Here is a 15997-nt window from a genome sequence, read left to right as displayed (position 1 = left end):
CCCAAAAAAGTTGACATAAAAAAAATTAAAATTAAATAATTGTTGGATATAAAGGACTGTAAAAACACCAGGAAATCAGCTCCAATTCATTTTAATTGAAGAAATCTATTCCCAAATATCCCCACGCATAATAGAGAGACAAGTGATTGTATACAAGTGTAAGCAAGGCTTGAAATGATCTGTTTGGGCTTCATGAGATCAATCTGCAGTCCACAAATGATTTGTAATTATGTTCCGGCCCCCCGATCATCCGCTCAACAGAAAATCGGCCCGTGGTTGAATCTCGTTGATGATCCCTGATATAGAGTATAGTATCTAATGTCAGTGGTGTATTAACTGTGCCCTATGATGGTGGTGGGCTACAGATACTCACTGATCTCCAGCTGTCTCTGGATACGGTCCTTGCAGCGGTCCCTGTATTTGGACTGCGTGGTGTTGTACTCGGTCATCACCTCTACAAACTTGCGTGACAGCGTCGAGTGCTAATGGACAGACACGGGGAGAACAGATGGGAGGGGGGGGGTTAGGGAGTGGCCACTGGAGAAAAGAAAACCCCAAATAAGGTCGATCAACACCATCTGATACTGTGATGATGCCTAATTGGCCATTTGCAGTGCACATCAATCTTAGCCTTTATGAAAATGGCAGAAACGCCTTCATATGTATGCACACATGCACCTCCATTCAAATAATGGCTGCTGCGTTAGAGATTTTGCTGATGCTGCAAAGTCAATGACAGTGGCAGTTGAACGTTCCGACCACCAGAGGGGATCCTTGAGTATCATTGAGCCTTGTGCGTTGAATTACTGCTGAAAATAATACAGGCAGGGGTCAAAGCAAGGATGGCTCAATTCTGTGTGCTGGAGGGAAGGCCTGAGATTCAGCCCAGCAGTGTCTCCTTCTCCGCGTGCCTGAATAACCCACTAACAATGCAAGGTACACTCTTAGAAAAAAGGTGCTATCTAGAACCTAAAAGGGTTATTTCGGCTGTCCCCATAGTAGAACTCTCTGAAGAACCCTTTTTGGTTTCAGGTAGAACCCTTTACACAGATGGTTCTACAAGGAACCCAAAATAGTTCTACCTGGAACAAAAAAGGGTTCTACCTCAAACCAAAAAGGGCTATCCTAATGGGACAGCCGAAGAACCCTTTTGGAACCCGTTTTCTAAGTGTAGCTATGGTGGGGATGAAAGAGGGGCTGGATTAGTGGCAGTGAGTCAGAGGATCAGGTGGTTGAGAGAGTCAAGAGCCTACAATGACAGATGTCCTTTCTGGCCACCTCTGAAGAACATTGGTTCACAGTGAGATGATCTGAATTTCAAATGAATAAACATTTGGGTGGTTTAAAAGAAAGTGGTGTTGTTTTGAAAAAGGCACAATTCAGCGCACAGCTTGATTGAACGTTTAGGTTGGCTATACTGAGTATCTAGAGTTGTTCATGTGATTTGATATGGGAAATGTCACCTTTGCCATTGTACTTGTATTGGCATACTGTGGGGTCCGAAATGATTGACACTCCTTGATAATAATTCAAATACTGAACTATATTATATGCTCAAAAATAGGGGCAATTATATTATTTTATACTAATCCAATTGCTCAGAGAAAGAGATGACTTTGTTTAACAAGTAACATTATTTTTTTTCTCAAAAAGGTAGGGGTCAAAATGATTGACACGCCTAAAGATTCTTATAAATATAGCAGTCGAAATGTATTACATGGTCCCATATTCCTAGCACACAACGACTACATTATGGATAATCCTGAATGAATCGTGAATTAATGATGTCACAGAGGGTCAAGAATCTTATACTCCTCCGCTATTGGTATGATTTTTGACCTTCTGTGACGTTCTCGCTCATCATTATTCCCACTTCATTCAGGATGATCCATAATCATGGTAGCATCCACATGAATGAAGAAGTGTTTAGAAACATACTCTATTTTTATTTATAATAAAAGTGAGTCCAAAATGACACAATACATTATTTACCATTCATTTCTATCGGGCACAAAATGATCTGAAACACAACCAAACGGCACTACAAATGCATCCAACAAGTTTGTAGAGTCACAAGTTTGACGTAGTTATTGCGTGCTAAGAATATTGGACCAAATACTAAACTTTTGACGACTTTATTCATAAGAATCTTTAGGGGGTGTCAATCAAGGGGGTGTCAAGCAATTGTATTAGTATAAAATAACATATTTTCCAAATGTTTTGACCACACAGTCCAGCTTAGTATTTGAATGATTTATTTAATACAGTCATTCTTGCTCATCTTTATCAAGGGTGTCAATCATTTCAGACCCCACTGTATGTGAATAATGTTGGGTAGTGCTGCTGTGTCGCTCCTTGTTATACCACCTCCTTTTCACACTGCAGGGCAGTGGTGGGGCTTCTAGTGGCCTCGTGGGTGAAATGTTAAGACTATTTTTCATTCATTCATCGTTCCTAAACATTTTTGGTTTTGTTTTACCTGCTGAAAATCTGGTGTTTCTAGGTCAAACGGTTGTGTTATAGTTCAGTCTTCTGTGATGTCCACGGAGCAAAAATATAAACGCAACATGCAAAGTGTTGGTCCCATGTTTCATGAGCTGAAATAAAAGATCCTTGAAATGTTCTATACGCAACAAAAAGTTTATTTCTCTAAAATGTTTGTTTACACCCCTGTTAGTGAGCATTGTAGCATTTAATCTATCCACCTGACAGGTGTGACATATCAAGAAGCTGATTCAACAGCATGATCATTACACAGGTGCACATTGTGCTGGAGACAATAAAAGGCCACTCTAAAATGTGCAGTTTTGTCACACAACACAATGCCACAGATATCTCAAGTTTTGAGGGAGCGTGCAATTGTCATGATGACTGCAGGAATGTCCACCAGAGCTGTTGCTAGAGAATTCAATGTCCATTGCTCTACCACGTCCTTTTAGAGAATTGGGCAGTATGTCTAACAGGTCTCAACTGCAGACCACATGTAATCACGTCAGCCCAGGACCTCCACATTTGGGTCCTACACAAGCGGGATCATCTGAGGGGAGGGGTATGGGAACTGAGGAGTATTCCTGTCTGTGATAAAGCCCTTTTATGGGGAAAAACTCATTCTGATTGTCTGGGCCTGGCTCCCCATTGGGTGGGCCTGGCTCCCAAGCGGGTGGAATTGGCTCCCCATTGGGTGGGCCTGGCTCCCAAGCGGGTGGAATTGGCTCCCCATTGGGTGGGCCTGGCTCCCAAGCGGGTGGCCCCTGCCCAGTCATGTGAAATCCATAGATTAGGGCCTATTGAATTTATTTCAATTGACCGATTTCCTTATATGAACTGTAACTCAGCAAAATCTTTGAAATTGTTACTATGATGTTAATGTTAAATGTTAATTAAAATTAAAATTAAAATTAAATTAAAATTAAATTAAATTAAAATTAAAATTAAATGTTAATACATTTCAACTCTATATCTGACAGGGTACAGGTGTCTTCTTTTTTAAAGCCCATAACATGTGTTTGTGAGGTGTATAATTTGGTTTCAAAGTAGATTTGATTAAACTACCAAGAAACACTCTGTGTGACCCTGATTTAGCCCACCACAGTAAAAGGTAAAAAAAGGACTCTCCCTTCTGCCACAACTGATAACTGTTTGTCATTGAGCAGTCTGACAATCTTTCACAATTCCATTCAGAGAATGTGGGGCCATCCATAATTTCACTTCATATCCAAAGAATATACCTTTGGGTTTTGTGTCACTCTTAACAAAGGCTTTTAAATGTGTTTCTATGTGAAAGATAATTAGTCCTCATACAGACGTCAAAACCTAATGAATCTTTATCTGAGAATGAAGCTTCATTCACCATCACCGGTTAATTCTAGAACAGGTTACAACCTAAGCGGGAGAACCTACCCCAAGCCAGCGGAACATTTATCCTAATCTTCAATCATTACATTCTGTAATCAATCACATTTCGACTCTAAAACACTTGATTTATGCCAAGTTGTTTAATCTTAAAAGTACATTTGAATATATCTTTCATAGGGCCTTTCTTATGTGCTACATAATCACTTAGTTCATCAGTCATTGAAATGACATGATCAATTTAACATCTTTTCTATCATGTCAAAAGATAAAGGGATGTCAATGAGCGTTTACATTCAGTGGTGCATGACAGTCCATGGTCATGAAGGCCTTAGGAATTCCCGCTTCATAGAGGTATCCCTTAAGTCTCCTACTATATGAAGATTTATACTCTAGGCCTAAGTAGTGGTGTTATGGGTAGGCATCAGGCCACATGGTACAATAACAATATGGCTTTAAATCCAGACCTGTAGTCAAACAGTATTTGTTTTCGTTTCTTTTTCAAAGCCAGGTCTGCAAAGTGTAGTTGGCAGAAGGCTAAAGTTATGGTGAAGCCGTGTATTCTCTGTCTTTATGATACACCAGCAGCTTTATGTTTGATCAACACATTTTTTGTACTTGGCATCTCAGTGGATGTGCGGAAGATACGAGCGAGTGACTCACCTGTGTCTTACGAATTCGCAGGTCTGCAGATGATCTGTTCAGCCCCTCCTCCTGCTCAATGCTCTGCTCGATTGCTGGGAAAGAGGCAAGAAATTGTGAGAAATAAACAATGGAACCGCCAAATGGAAAGGAGATTGCCCATCTTCCACTGAACTTCAGTCAATTACCTCCCCATCACAGTCAGGTAATATAGCTAGCGTGCTAATATGCTAACATTTCGCCATCTTGGGTGGAGCAATTAGTATGTCATGGGCAATGTGCTAATGCTACAATTACAAATAGATCCAGGCCTAATGATAAAAGTATGCTGTTTTACAACAGATAGAGAGGTATTTTACTTAATGGGTCATTATACAGTACCAAACCTGATAGAGGGAATTCAGACCCGAGTTATGGCGTAAATGGAACTTAATTCCCTTTTTATGTACTTTTCCCTCTAAGCGTATATTCTGACCTTGAACTTAAACCAGCTGTTTATTTGGGGGGAGATCATAGAACTGGAGGTGTGGCAGAGGTGTGTTTACCGATACGCTGTATTCTGACCTTGACTTAATTCCCTTATAATTCTGCCACCTTTACGTGCAAGGAAATCATTAATAAGGTCGAGCAACCTGTCGGTTCCAAGTGGAAAAATATCTTCTTTACGATAGAAATAACACCAATCTCCATGCACTGTAATTCATAAACTGATAAGGGCTATTGATAAGACCTAGGTAAATGAATAATCAGTTTGGATAAGGGGATTATAAATATACAGTACCTTCAGAAAGTATTCACACCCCTTGAGTTATTCCACATTTTGTTGTGTTACAGCCTGAATTCACTATGGATTGTGGGTTTATTTTACACCCAATACCCATAATGACAAAGTAAAAACATGTTGTTAGACATTTTTGCTAATTTATTGAAAATTAAATAATGTAATATCTCATTTACATAAGTATTCCCACTGCTGAGTCAATGCTTTGTAGAACCACCTTTGGCAGCGATTACAGCTGTGAGTCTTTCTGGGTAAGTCTCTAAGAGCTTTGCACAGCTGGATAGTGCAACATTTGCCCATTATTATTTTCAAAATTCTTCAAGCTCTGTCAAATTGGTTGTTGATCATTGCTAGAAAACCATTTTCAAGTCTTGCAATAGATATTCAAGCCGATTTAAGGCAAAACTGTAACTGTGCAACTGAGGAACATTCAATGCCGCCCTTACAGAAAAAAACACATGATTTCACATGTGGAAAATCACATGAGTTCATATAAAATGTAAAAAATAAAACCTGTTTTCATGGAACACTTCACCTGTGATCACGTTTTCACGTGTTGTTTCATGTTATCACAGGTTGCTTTACATGTCGTCACGTTATCACATTAACTTCACATATGATCACATGAAAACCTTTTTTTGTAGCACTTCACTTTATGTGGTTAGGGCCTCTTGGTAAGCAACTCCAGTGTGTATTTGGCCTTATGTTTTAGGTTATTATCCTGCTGAAAGGTGCATTTATCTCCCAGTGTCTGTTGGAAAGCAGACTGAACTAGGTTTCCTCAATGATTTTGCATGTGCTTAGCTCTATTCTGTTTCTTTTTATCCTAAAAAAAATCCTTAGTCCTTGCAGATGGCAAGCATACCCATAACGTGAAGCAGCCACCACCATTCTTGTAAATAAGTAGAGTGGTACTCCGATTTGCCCTAAACATAACACTTTATATTGAGGACAAAAAAGTTAATTTCTTTGCCACATTTTTTGCAGTATTACTTTAGTACCTTTTTGCAAACAAGATACATGTTTTGGAATATTTTTTCCTTCTTTTCACTGAGCGCTTTCCTCCACCTCCGGAAAATGATTTAGGAAGGGCGCCTGTATCTTTGTAGTGAGTGGGTATATTGAAATCCCATCCAAAGTGTAATTAATAACTGCACCATGCCCAAAGGGATATTCAATGTCTGCTTTTTTTACCCATCTACCAATAGCTGCCCTTCTTTGAGAACCATAGGAAAACCTCCCTGGTCTTTGTGGTTGAATCTGTGCTTGGAATTCACTACTCGACTTAGGGCCCTTACAAATAATTGTATATTTGGGGTACAGAGATGGGGTAGTCATTTAAAAATCATGTTATGTGACTTGTTAAGCACATTTTTAGTCCTGAACTTATTTAGGCTTGCCATAACAAAATGATTGAATGCTTATTGACTCAAGACATTTCAACTTCAAATGTTATTCATTTGTAAACATTTCTAAAAACATTATTCCACTTTTGACATTATGGGTATTGTGTGTAGATCAGTGACACAAAATCTGAATGTAGTCCATTTCAAATTCAGACTGTAACACAACACAATGTGGAACAATTCAAGGGGTGTGAATACTTTCTGAAGGCACTGTAGGCCATTTTCAACACGAGAAGTTGCTTTTTAGGGGCAGTTGCTCTTTAAATCAAAATGCGTCAAAAGGGAATAGATTTCCTAAGTGTGAATCGGGCCCATAGTGTTGCTGACCACAAACCAAACATTATTTTCCAGTAGTGTTCTAAATGTGATGTAACTGTGTAAAATGCCCTTGATGCATTTAATTTGGATCAGCAAAACAGAGAAATAGCAGGATTTTGGGATGTCAAACTGTCAGTTTATGACATACCATCTCCTTTTGAACAAATACAATGTTCCCAAAACTATAAAATATTGATCCCAAATAACACATTCGGGGGATTCTGACAAGACCATTTTAAATAGAGGCAGTGTCCTTAAAAAGCTTTTTTTAAAAAAAAGGTAATTCCTGATACATATTTATGGACAAATGTTGGGTTTCTCACAACTACGAGATAATGTGATTCCCAATATAATCTATTGTGTACTGTATGTGATTATTCAAACATATTTTGTGCACCATCGTTTAACATGGGTTTTCTCTCTCTCTCTCTCTCTCTCTCTCTCTCTCTCTCTCTCTCTCTCTCTCTCTCTCTCTCTCTCTCTCTGTGTGACCTTCCCCAAGAGCATTTTCAAAAACAATAAAGAGAAAATGGAGAAATAAAAGAATGTCAAACGAAAGCACCAGATGTAAGGACCTATTATATCACCCATAGTATAACATTTGCATTTGTGAATCATCTATGTAGGATTTGTAAAGGCTTCATTAAGCTTCATAAGATTGTCAATATAACTGTACAACCCTCCTCACAATATCTCCACCTCTTAACCTCTTTTAGGCTCCCAAGTGGCGCAGTGGTCTAAGGCAAAGCAACTCAGTGCTAGAGGCGTCACTACAGACCCTGGTTCGATCCCGGCTGTATCAGCCGTGATCAGGAGACCCATAGGGCGGCACACAATTGGCCCAGCGTCATCCGGGTTAGGGGAGGGTTAGAGGTAGGTCGTCATGGTAAAATAAGAATTTGTTCTTAACTGACTTGCCTAGTTAAATAAAGGTTAAATAAATAAAATTAAAATAAATAACATAGAGTTCCCCTGTCATATTCCAGATTAATTGCCTCACCAAATGGCGCATACTCTTCCTATAAACTAGGCCAACTTTGAACCCACCTTAGATCAATAACAAAGGAGATTTCCATATTGCTGATTGGATGCTTTGTTGCTACTGCATGGTGCCCAGATGCCAATGTCCCATCACTGTTCATTACCTTTGATAGAGGAAGCTCTCTCTCAGCATCAAAGTATTTTGTGATGCAATTTAGAAGAAACAACCAGATGAGTGGGAGTCTTCTAGATTATTGGACTAAAATAAAGAACGAAGCTAGAGGAATGCGACTCAGCACCTTTGAGTGAGCGGTTTCCTATCTGTCTTCAGAGGGAGCTTATACATCAAATGAGATTAGTCTAAAACTCCTACCGGTATTTGAATTCAAGTCCCAAAAATCAGACCTCTTGTGCACGTTTGTATAGTATCTTAGTAGTGGTCTATCAGCAGCGAGTGGGTTGTACACTGAGATGTTTGAGATGTGCCTCGTGGTGCTTCAGGCATATTGGTATCAACTACATATAATAAGTATGATTTGTTTTAGTTTGTATCTCTGAAATGATCCATTTTATGTTACGTATTCTTGACCTATCTTTGGTCTTGTATCTTGTGTAGTGCACGTGTGGTAATGTGGATAACGCAGGGCATCTATAGAGTACTTACCCACAGCATCTATGAGGTCATACAGTATCTCTCTACGATGGTTTCCCTATCGTTGCATAACATCCTGACCAATCCAGAGAAGCTACAGTATAGTTGAGCATCTATCTTTAGTGGTGGATCTACGGTTGGTCAGCTACCTAGCTACAGTACAGCAGCGCTCCCCGGTGAGGCACTTCCTCTGGCTTGCTGCCTTTTCATTTTTCACTGTGTCATGACTCAGCTGATTTGCATAATAATGCCAAGGGGGGGGGGGGGCTCCTTAATGTGGTCTTTAAACAAGGGGTTTACTTGTCTTTCAGTAAATATCAACACTCTACTTGGCTGGTTGAAAGGTCATTTGATCATTGTTGTTCTACACTTTGTCTGGCTGGATGAGACAGGAGCTGCTTCTCTCTCCTGGACTGCAAAGCTACCGCATGATATACTCTACAAGGAAGCAGAGTAGTAGCATAGTGTAGCGGGCGCCTGTCAACCTAAGTTGATCTTTCACACGAGGTCTGATGGAAAATGGTGCATTTTTGGAGCGCAGTGTACAATGCAGCTTGGCATTCAATTCATCTGAATGTTATTACTTTTGCTGTACTGATGGTGGTTGAATGCACCATTCAGTGTATTGGGAGTCTAAAGAGGTTGCTTCTTCATTTACAAACTAGACTGGTGAGCAACTATAAATGGTAGTTCTTACATTTGTAAAAAAGCATTTTCAATAAAATTTTATGAGGCACAGGACAGCGTTCCTAAGAAGGCGAAAATATAAATTGCTACACCATCAAGACCTATTACAGTTTTTAAAGGACATTTGTCAATTCTCACTTTATTAGTTATTAAGAAATGTTGAGCAAAGCAACATATTGCTCCTAGAACCCGGTGTCAACTGATATGCGACCTGACATGCTGGCAGTCTGAGGGCAGAGGCTGGAGGCAGAAGGCGTTTGGATGACAAGAGTGATGTCTGCTCCATTGCGACTTTGCTTTTTACAATATGCCCCTTGGGGGGGGGGGGGGGGGGGGGGGGGGGGGTCACCAGAGACAACCTATTTTCTACAGAAAAACCCCTGAAGTATATTCTCTGTTCTCTACTGTATGTATAACTAGGCAGCTAACGAGCTGATTTAATTGCCAAATGATTTGCATATATTCACGTGTTCACAGTGGGTAGGGTTGAAATGTACAGTAATGATACTGTAAAAAAAATAGATAATTTGACAAATTCTGCATTTTTTTTCTGTATAGCGTCAAATCAAAGTGTCCAAGATTGTTGTATGCTCTCTGTTGTGACCTTTACTTCCTACTCACTTATATTATAAATCTACCACGAGAGAGGCTAGTGTATTTACAAACGATGTCGCGGATAAGGTTCAAACAAACACACACTTGCAAGACGGCAGAATGTTCTGTACACTCAACATATTGCAAATATTTGTCTGTGCGTTCGAGATACATATGGAAAGCTAAAACATGAAAAGCAGACCCATGTTTGTTGAAGGACAAAAAACAGAAAGACATTGTGGGGATTGCAATTATAGACCGATATGCACCATGAAAGCAGTTTTCAGTGTGCATGAGCGAGTGTGAATGGGATGTGTGTTGGGGCGAATGGTTGGTTGGAACTCCCAGATAGATGAATTCACTGCTCGACCGCCACACATTAATGCAGGAACGTCCTTGAACTGTTAACTCTCAATGCAGTTAACATTTAGCCGCCTCAGCTTTGCTCTTAGCTATAATTCTCCCCTCATTAAAAATACAATGGTTGGAAATGATACACTGACCCCAGTTGACTCTTGTCCTTAACAAAAGTCCCTGAGACGCTCGTTTGACGTTATTGCAGGGGGCCACTAGATGTAACAAATATCTTTCTTTTTGTCCATCGTAACCATTTTGTTTTAGTATGTTGGGCCTGAAATCATGGGGACTCCCTTGAGGCCAAACACACTCTGATTTAAGGGGCTGATAAAGACTGAACAGTGTCTTGTGTTTTTATTTGCGCTATAGAAATCGGCTGCGTTGCCATTACATAAATGGCTTTATCTGTCCATCAGTGTTCTAGTCAGGTAATCTAATGAAGCAAGTGTTCTGGCTCTGAGCAAGTGTTTTAGTACCGAGTTCAGATTGAAAATGGAACAAAAATATATAGGGTCGGGTTGACATCATTTCCTTCATAGCCAAGAGGCTCTAATCTTGTGTTCAACATCTAGCTGAGGCGTGGACAACTTAACGCCGTGCGGTATCGGTTGACATGGTGTGTTTCACACAACATTTTCCATTTTCATTTTATACTTACCTTTTAATTTTGAGCGAACTTTATTGGCTGTCTTCTTGATGTCAGCTGTGAGGTCCTCCAACTCCTGCTTGGTCTCTGAGATACAGAAAGAGAGACAGAATTATGCAACGCTCAACACTGTGTTCCATGTTGTAACATTATGGCAACGATATTCGGATATGTGAGTGATGTTGCAAATACTCTCATGTATGTAACAGTATGCAAACATACAAGTGGGCGAATTGAGAAGAGATATTGTATGTGTATAATCAGTTTATTCATCAGTTTTATTATCTTGACTAAGAATATGGGATTGTGTAGGTGGATGAGTGTGTGTGACAGTGTTTTAAAGCCAGTGTGTTAATAAGCCTGTGTGTTAATAAGCCTGTGTGTTAATAAGCCTGTGTGTTAATAAGCCTGTGTGTTAATAAGCCTGTGTGTTAATAAGCCTGTGTGTGGGACTCAGCTGCAGTGTTTGGGCTGATTTATTACCGCTGCAGTGCCATTCATTCAGTCACTGGAAACCAGCTCAGACCTTTCTGTCTCTCCTCTCTTCCTCGCCTCCCTCCCTCCCACCCACACACTTCACTTCCTCCAGTACCTCATCCTCTCCTTCCTTCGCACCCGTAATTCCCTCAATCACTCCCTTCTCTATCGCCCCACCTCCGCAAACACCCCGACACTCTCGTCTAGTCTAGTGCAAAAGTCTGTTTTCCAGAACACTCCACCAACAAGAAGACTATCTCCTAACACATCATTAACTGGTAATAGAAACTCATATGCATAATTTGTTTATCTACAATGAATGTATAACATCTACCCATGATTATACATAACTAATGAGTTAATTGCCGGCATGTTTCTCTCGTGTTGTAATTTGGCTGTTGGCTCAATAAGATAGTTTGCGCTTTACCTGAGATAAGAGTTTTCACAAGAGTGCAGCACCTAAATCCTCTGGTTAATCTTAAAACATGGGCCTTGTAGCCTCGTACCTCATGAACCATAAATAAACAACGTGTCTAATTATGTGAAGCCAGGAAGTACATTCTTAGAAAAAAAGGTGCTATCTAGAATCTAAAAGGGTTCTTCGGCTGTCCCCATAGGAGAACCCTTTGAAGAACCCTTTATGGTTCCATGTAGAGGGCTCTTCATGGAACCCAAAAGTGTAACCAAAAAGTCGGAAAGGAGTCGGAAATTGGAAATGTTTACAATGAATCATTCAACACGCGAAAATAATATAATTTAAAATCACATTTTTGTGGTAGAAAAGGATATTCATCATATAGACAACAGTAGGCTGCTATTGTCATACAGTATTCTACCACTGCTCTCTAGAATTATTATGTGCATTGAAATGTATGGACTGTTCTATCCATCACAAGTAAATCAATGAGATATTTACAGGAAAATTAAGATAACCAGTCATTTGTATACAGAAAACACAGATAGGAGAATTACCTTTCAATGTACTGTATCAGCAAGGAAAGCCATTGTAGTTTTGTGATATTTGATTGGGGTATATTTAGAGTTAGTTAGTGACAATTAGCCTGTAATTACTGGGCAATGTTTAGGTGCTATCAACAAACCAATCAGATGCTAACAAGCGCCTGTCTGGTACTTCATGCAGTAGGTAAACACTGGAAGCCTTGTTTGCTGGGTTGTGTTTTGTTTTGAATCCTGTGCTGTTTTTGAACTAAATGTTTGTGTATTACATGTGTCCTGTAGCTACTCTATGCCTCTGCACTTTACCTGTCTATCGATTGTCCCAAAAGCAAAAAGTGTCCTATGTTACTGAACTGGCAACTCATATTTGCACACAACGACACCTCCTTGTGGGTCAATACTGTTGTCTGGGACTAGCATCCGTGATTTATATTTCAAAACACATGAGCTAGCTACAACACAAAGCCATTTCAGTTGAAAGATTTAGCTTTTGCCCTCTAAGAAAAAACCCTGAACCCTAACCTATAAGGCATTTTATGTGTGTAAGTGTAACTGGATGTAGACTACAACTAAATAGCTTACTAAATATTTTGGCTGCTGTGTATTGCCTTCCGTTGACAGGTCCGCCCTGTCCTTGTGTACACCCTGTGTGTAACGTGATAAGTGAATTCAGTGCTCAACTCAAATGGAGGGATTCCTCGGGATTTCACTATACATTATGGAGATGCCCTTCGGCCATGATTGGAAAGAGGCATGAGATTTAAACATGTCCCCGTTGCCAAGTCCACAGTGCATTCTGAATAACTACAGGCTACAGCGTTGGGTTTCCAACTGATGATAAATGAAGATGGTTTCTCTCCACGGATTTCTTCAGTAAGCAACTACACTTCCCAGCATGCATTATTCAAGGGAGTACACTGGAATGCATTTTGTATCGTCCACTGACTGCCAAACATTATTTGGAATGGCTTGACATAGGGATTGGCCAAATTTAAGCTTTTGGTTCATTTTGAGGACATACATGTAATATTAAGCTAGAACACATGAATATAATAAAAAAACATAACAGAAACAGAAATATGCCAGCAATTCTGTAGGGACAACATACTTACTGTCTGAGTTGGAATATTTAATATAATCAATGATTACAGCGAATCTAAAGATATTATGTTTCTGTGAATACACTATAGTTTTGGCAAGTCGGTTAGGACAACTACTTTGTGCATGACACAAGGAATTTTTACAACAATTGTTAACAGACAGATTATTTCACTTATTATTCACTGTATCACAATTCCAGTGGGTTAGAAGTTGACATACAATAAGTTGACTGTGCAGCTTGGGAAACTCCACAAAATAAAGCTTCTAATAGGCCATTTGACATAATTTCAGTCTATTGGAGGTGTACCTGTGGATGTATTTCAAGGCCTACCTTCAAACTCAGTGCCTCTTTGCTTGACATCATGGGAAAATCAAAAGAAATCAGCCAAGACCTCAGAAAAACAATTGTAGACCTCCACAAGTCTGGTTCATCCTTGGGAGCAATTTCCAAACGCCTGAAGGTACCACGTTCATCTTTACAAACAATAGTATGCAAGTATAAACACCACGGGACCACGCAGCCGTCATACCGCTCAGGAAGGAGATGCGTTCTGTCTCCTAGAGATGAAAGTACTTTGGTGCGAAAAGTACAAATCAATCCCAGAACAACAGCAAAGGACCTTGTGAAGATGCTGGAGGAAACAGGTACAAAGTATCTATATCCACAGTAAAACGAGTCCTATTTCGACATAACCTGAAAGGCCACTCAGCAAGGAAGAAGCCACTGCTCTAAAACCGCGATTAAAAAGCCAGACTACGGTTTGCACATGGGGACAAAGATCGTACTTTTTGGAGAAATGTCCTCTGGTCTGATGAAACAAAAATAGAACTGTTTGGCGATAATGACCATCGTTATGTTTGGAGGAAAAAGGGGGATGCTTGCAAGCCGAAGAACACCATCCCAACTGTGAAGCACAGGGGTGGCAGCATCATGTTGTGGGGGTGCTTTGCTGCAGGAGGGACTGGTGCACTTCACAAAATAGATGGCATCATGAGGATGGAAAATAATGTGGATATATTGAAGCAACATCTCAAGACATCAGTCAGGAAGTTAAAGCTTGGTTGCAAATGGGTCTTCCAAATGGACAATGACCCCAAGCATACTTTCAAAGTTGTTGCAAAATGGCTTAAGGACAACAAAGTCAAGGTATTGGAGTGGCCATCACAAAGCCCATACCTTAATCCTATAGAAAATTTGTTGGCAGAACTGAAAAAGCGTGTGCGAGCTAGGAGGCCTACAAACCTGATTCAGTTACACCAACTCTGTCAGGAGGACTGGGCCAAAATTCACCCTAGCTTATTGTGGGAAGCTTGTGGAAGTCTACCTGAAACGTTTGACCCAATTTTTTTTTTTTTTTAAGGCAATGCTACCAAATACTAATTGAGTGTACGTAAACTTCTTGACCCACAGGGAATGTGATCAAAGAAATAAAAGCTGAAATAAAATCATTATCTTTAAAGTTATTCTGACATTTCACATTCATAAAATAAAGTGGCGATCCTAACTGACCTAATACAGGGAATTTTTACTAGGATTTAATGTCAGAAAAACTGAGTTTAAATGTATTTGGCTAAGGTGCCCGTAAACTTCTGACTTCAACTGTATATGTAAGCAATGATCTTCCTACTGAGACACATTAGTTACAAAGAAATGTTCCAAATGGCCAGATTCCCCACGTTAATCAAATAAAGAAATCTGACAACACACACACACATAGCACAGCAACCACATACTTACTAGTTAAACCACCTGGGTAGATAACTAGTAACCAGCTAGCTCACTCACAAAAACTGAACTCCGACAACTAGTCCCCTGGAGCAAGTCCTTCATGAAGCATGCATGACAAGAAAAAAAAGGAAGGGAAAGGGGGGGAAAAAGGAACAAAAGACAGACAGAAAAAGACAGAAACAGTCCAACAACATTACATAAGATAAAACATGCATGTGTAGAAATTCAAATCAAATATTGAAATCATAAGTAAAAAAAAAAAAACGGTGTGCAAAAACACTGTAGAAGAGCCACAATAAAAGTGATTGGGCAATAAAAGGGATGTGAACGTGTGAGAAAAGGAAGTGACATCTGAAGGATTCCGTGATGAGGGTACAGTAGGTATTGTGCCACTGCCTGCCCTGAGACTCTGGGTTAACACAGACTAGAGGTTGTCTGACAAGGCCTAATATTAGCAATGAAACATTCATTCACTCCAGTTGAGTCACTAGCAGCCTGGGTCACTGTGAACTTGGAAGAACATACTACACTCATCTCCTAACAACCGCACGGCCCTACTGCAGCACGGCAACAATGAAGGGGCCATTTTCTGAAACATCTTCCACTGTACGTTTTTGACTGATTGATTGTGGCATATTTTGGGCCCTATTGAGGTTTTGACAAAATGCCAGACAGTCATCAGGGCCTAAAAGCAGTGGTTGAAGGTTAACAAGATTGGATATCAATCAAATTATTGGAGAAAATACAATATTATTTAAATATTTATACACATCTTCATGTCTGTTTTATTGTACACTTATAAGTGCTATGCAAGGTA

The 15997-nt window shown here is 39.8% G+C and overlaps 1 protein-coding gene across 1 annotated transcript in view; it reads right to left on the bottom strand.

The window, feature by feature from the left end:
• LOC110538117 (syntaxin-1B) overlaps positions 1–15997 on the bottom strand; it is a 51695-nt gene that overhangs the window by 3901 nt on the left and 31797 nt on the right. Inside the window, exons 4-6 of the mRNA XM_036938149.1 lie at positions 10929–11003; positions 4516–4589; positions 374–482 (exon numbers count right to left, since the gene is read on the bottom strand). Coding sequence (XP_036794044.1) covers positions 374–482; positions 4516–4589; positions 10929–11003 — 258 coding nt within the window. The remainder of the gene's footprint in view (positions 1–373; positions 483–4515; positions 4590–10928; positions 11004–15997) is intronic.

The sequence above is a fragment of the Oncorhynchus mykiss genome, chromosome 12 (genome assembly GCF_013265735.2).
Source record: "Oncorhynchus mykiss isolate Arlee chromosome 12, USDA_OmykA_1.1, whole genome shotgun sequence".
NCBI lineage: Eukaryota > Metazoa > Chordata > Actinopteri > Salmoniformes > Salmonidae > Oncorhynchus > Oncorhynchus mykiss.
This window is presented reverse-complemented; position numbering and strand designations above follow the sequence as displayed.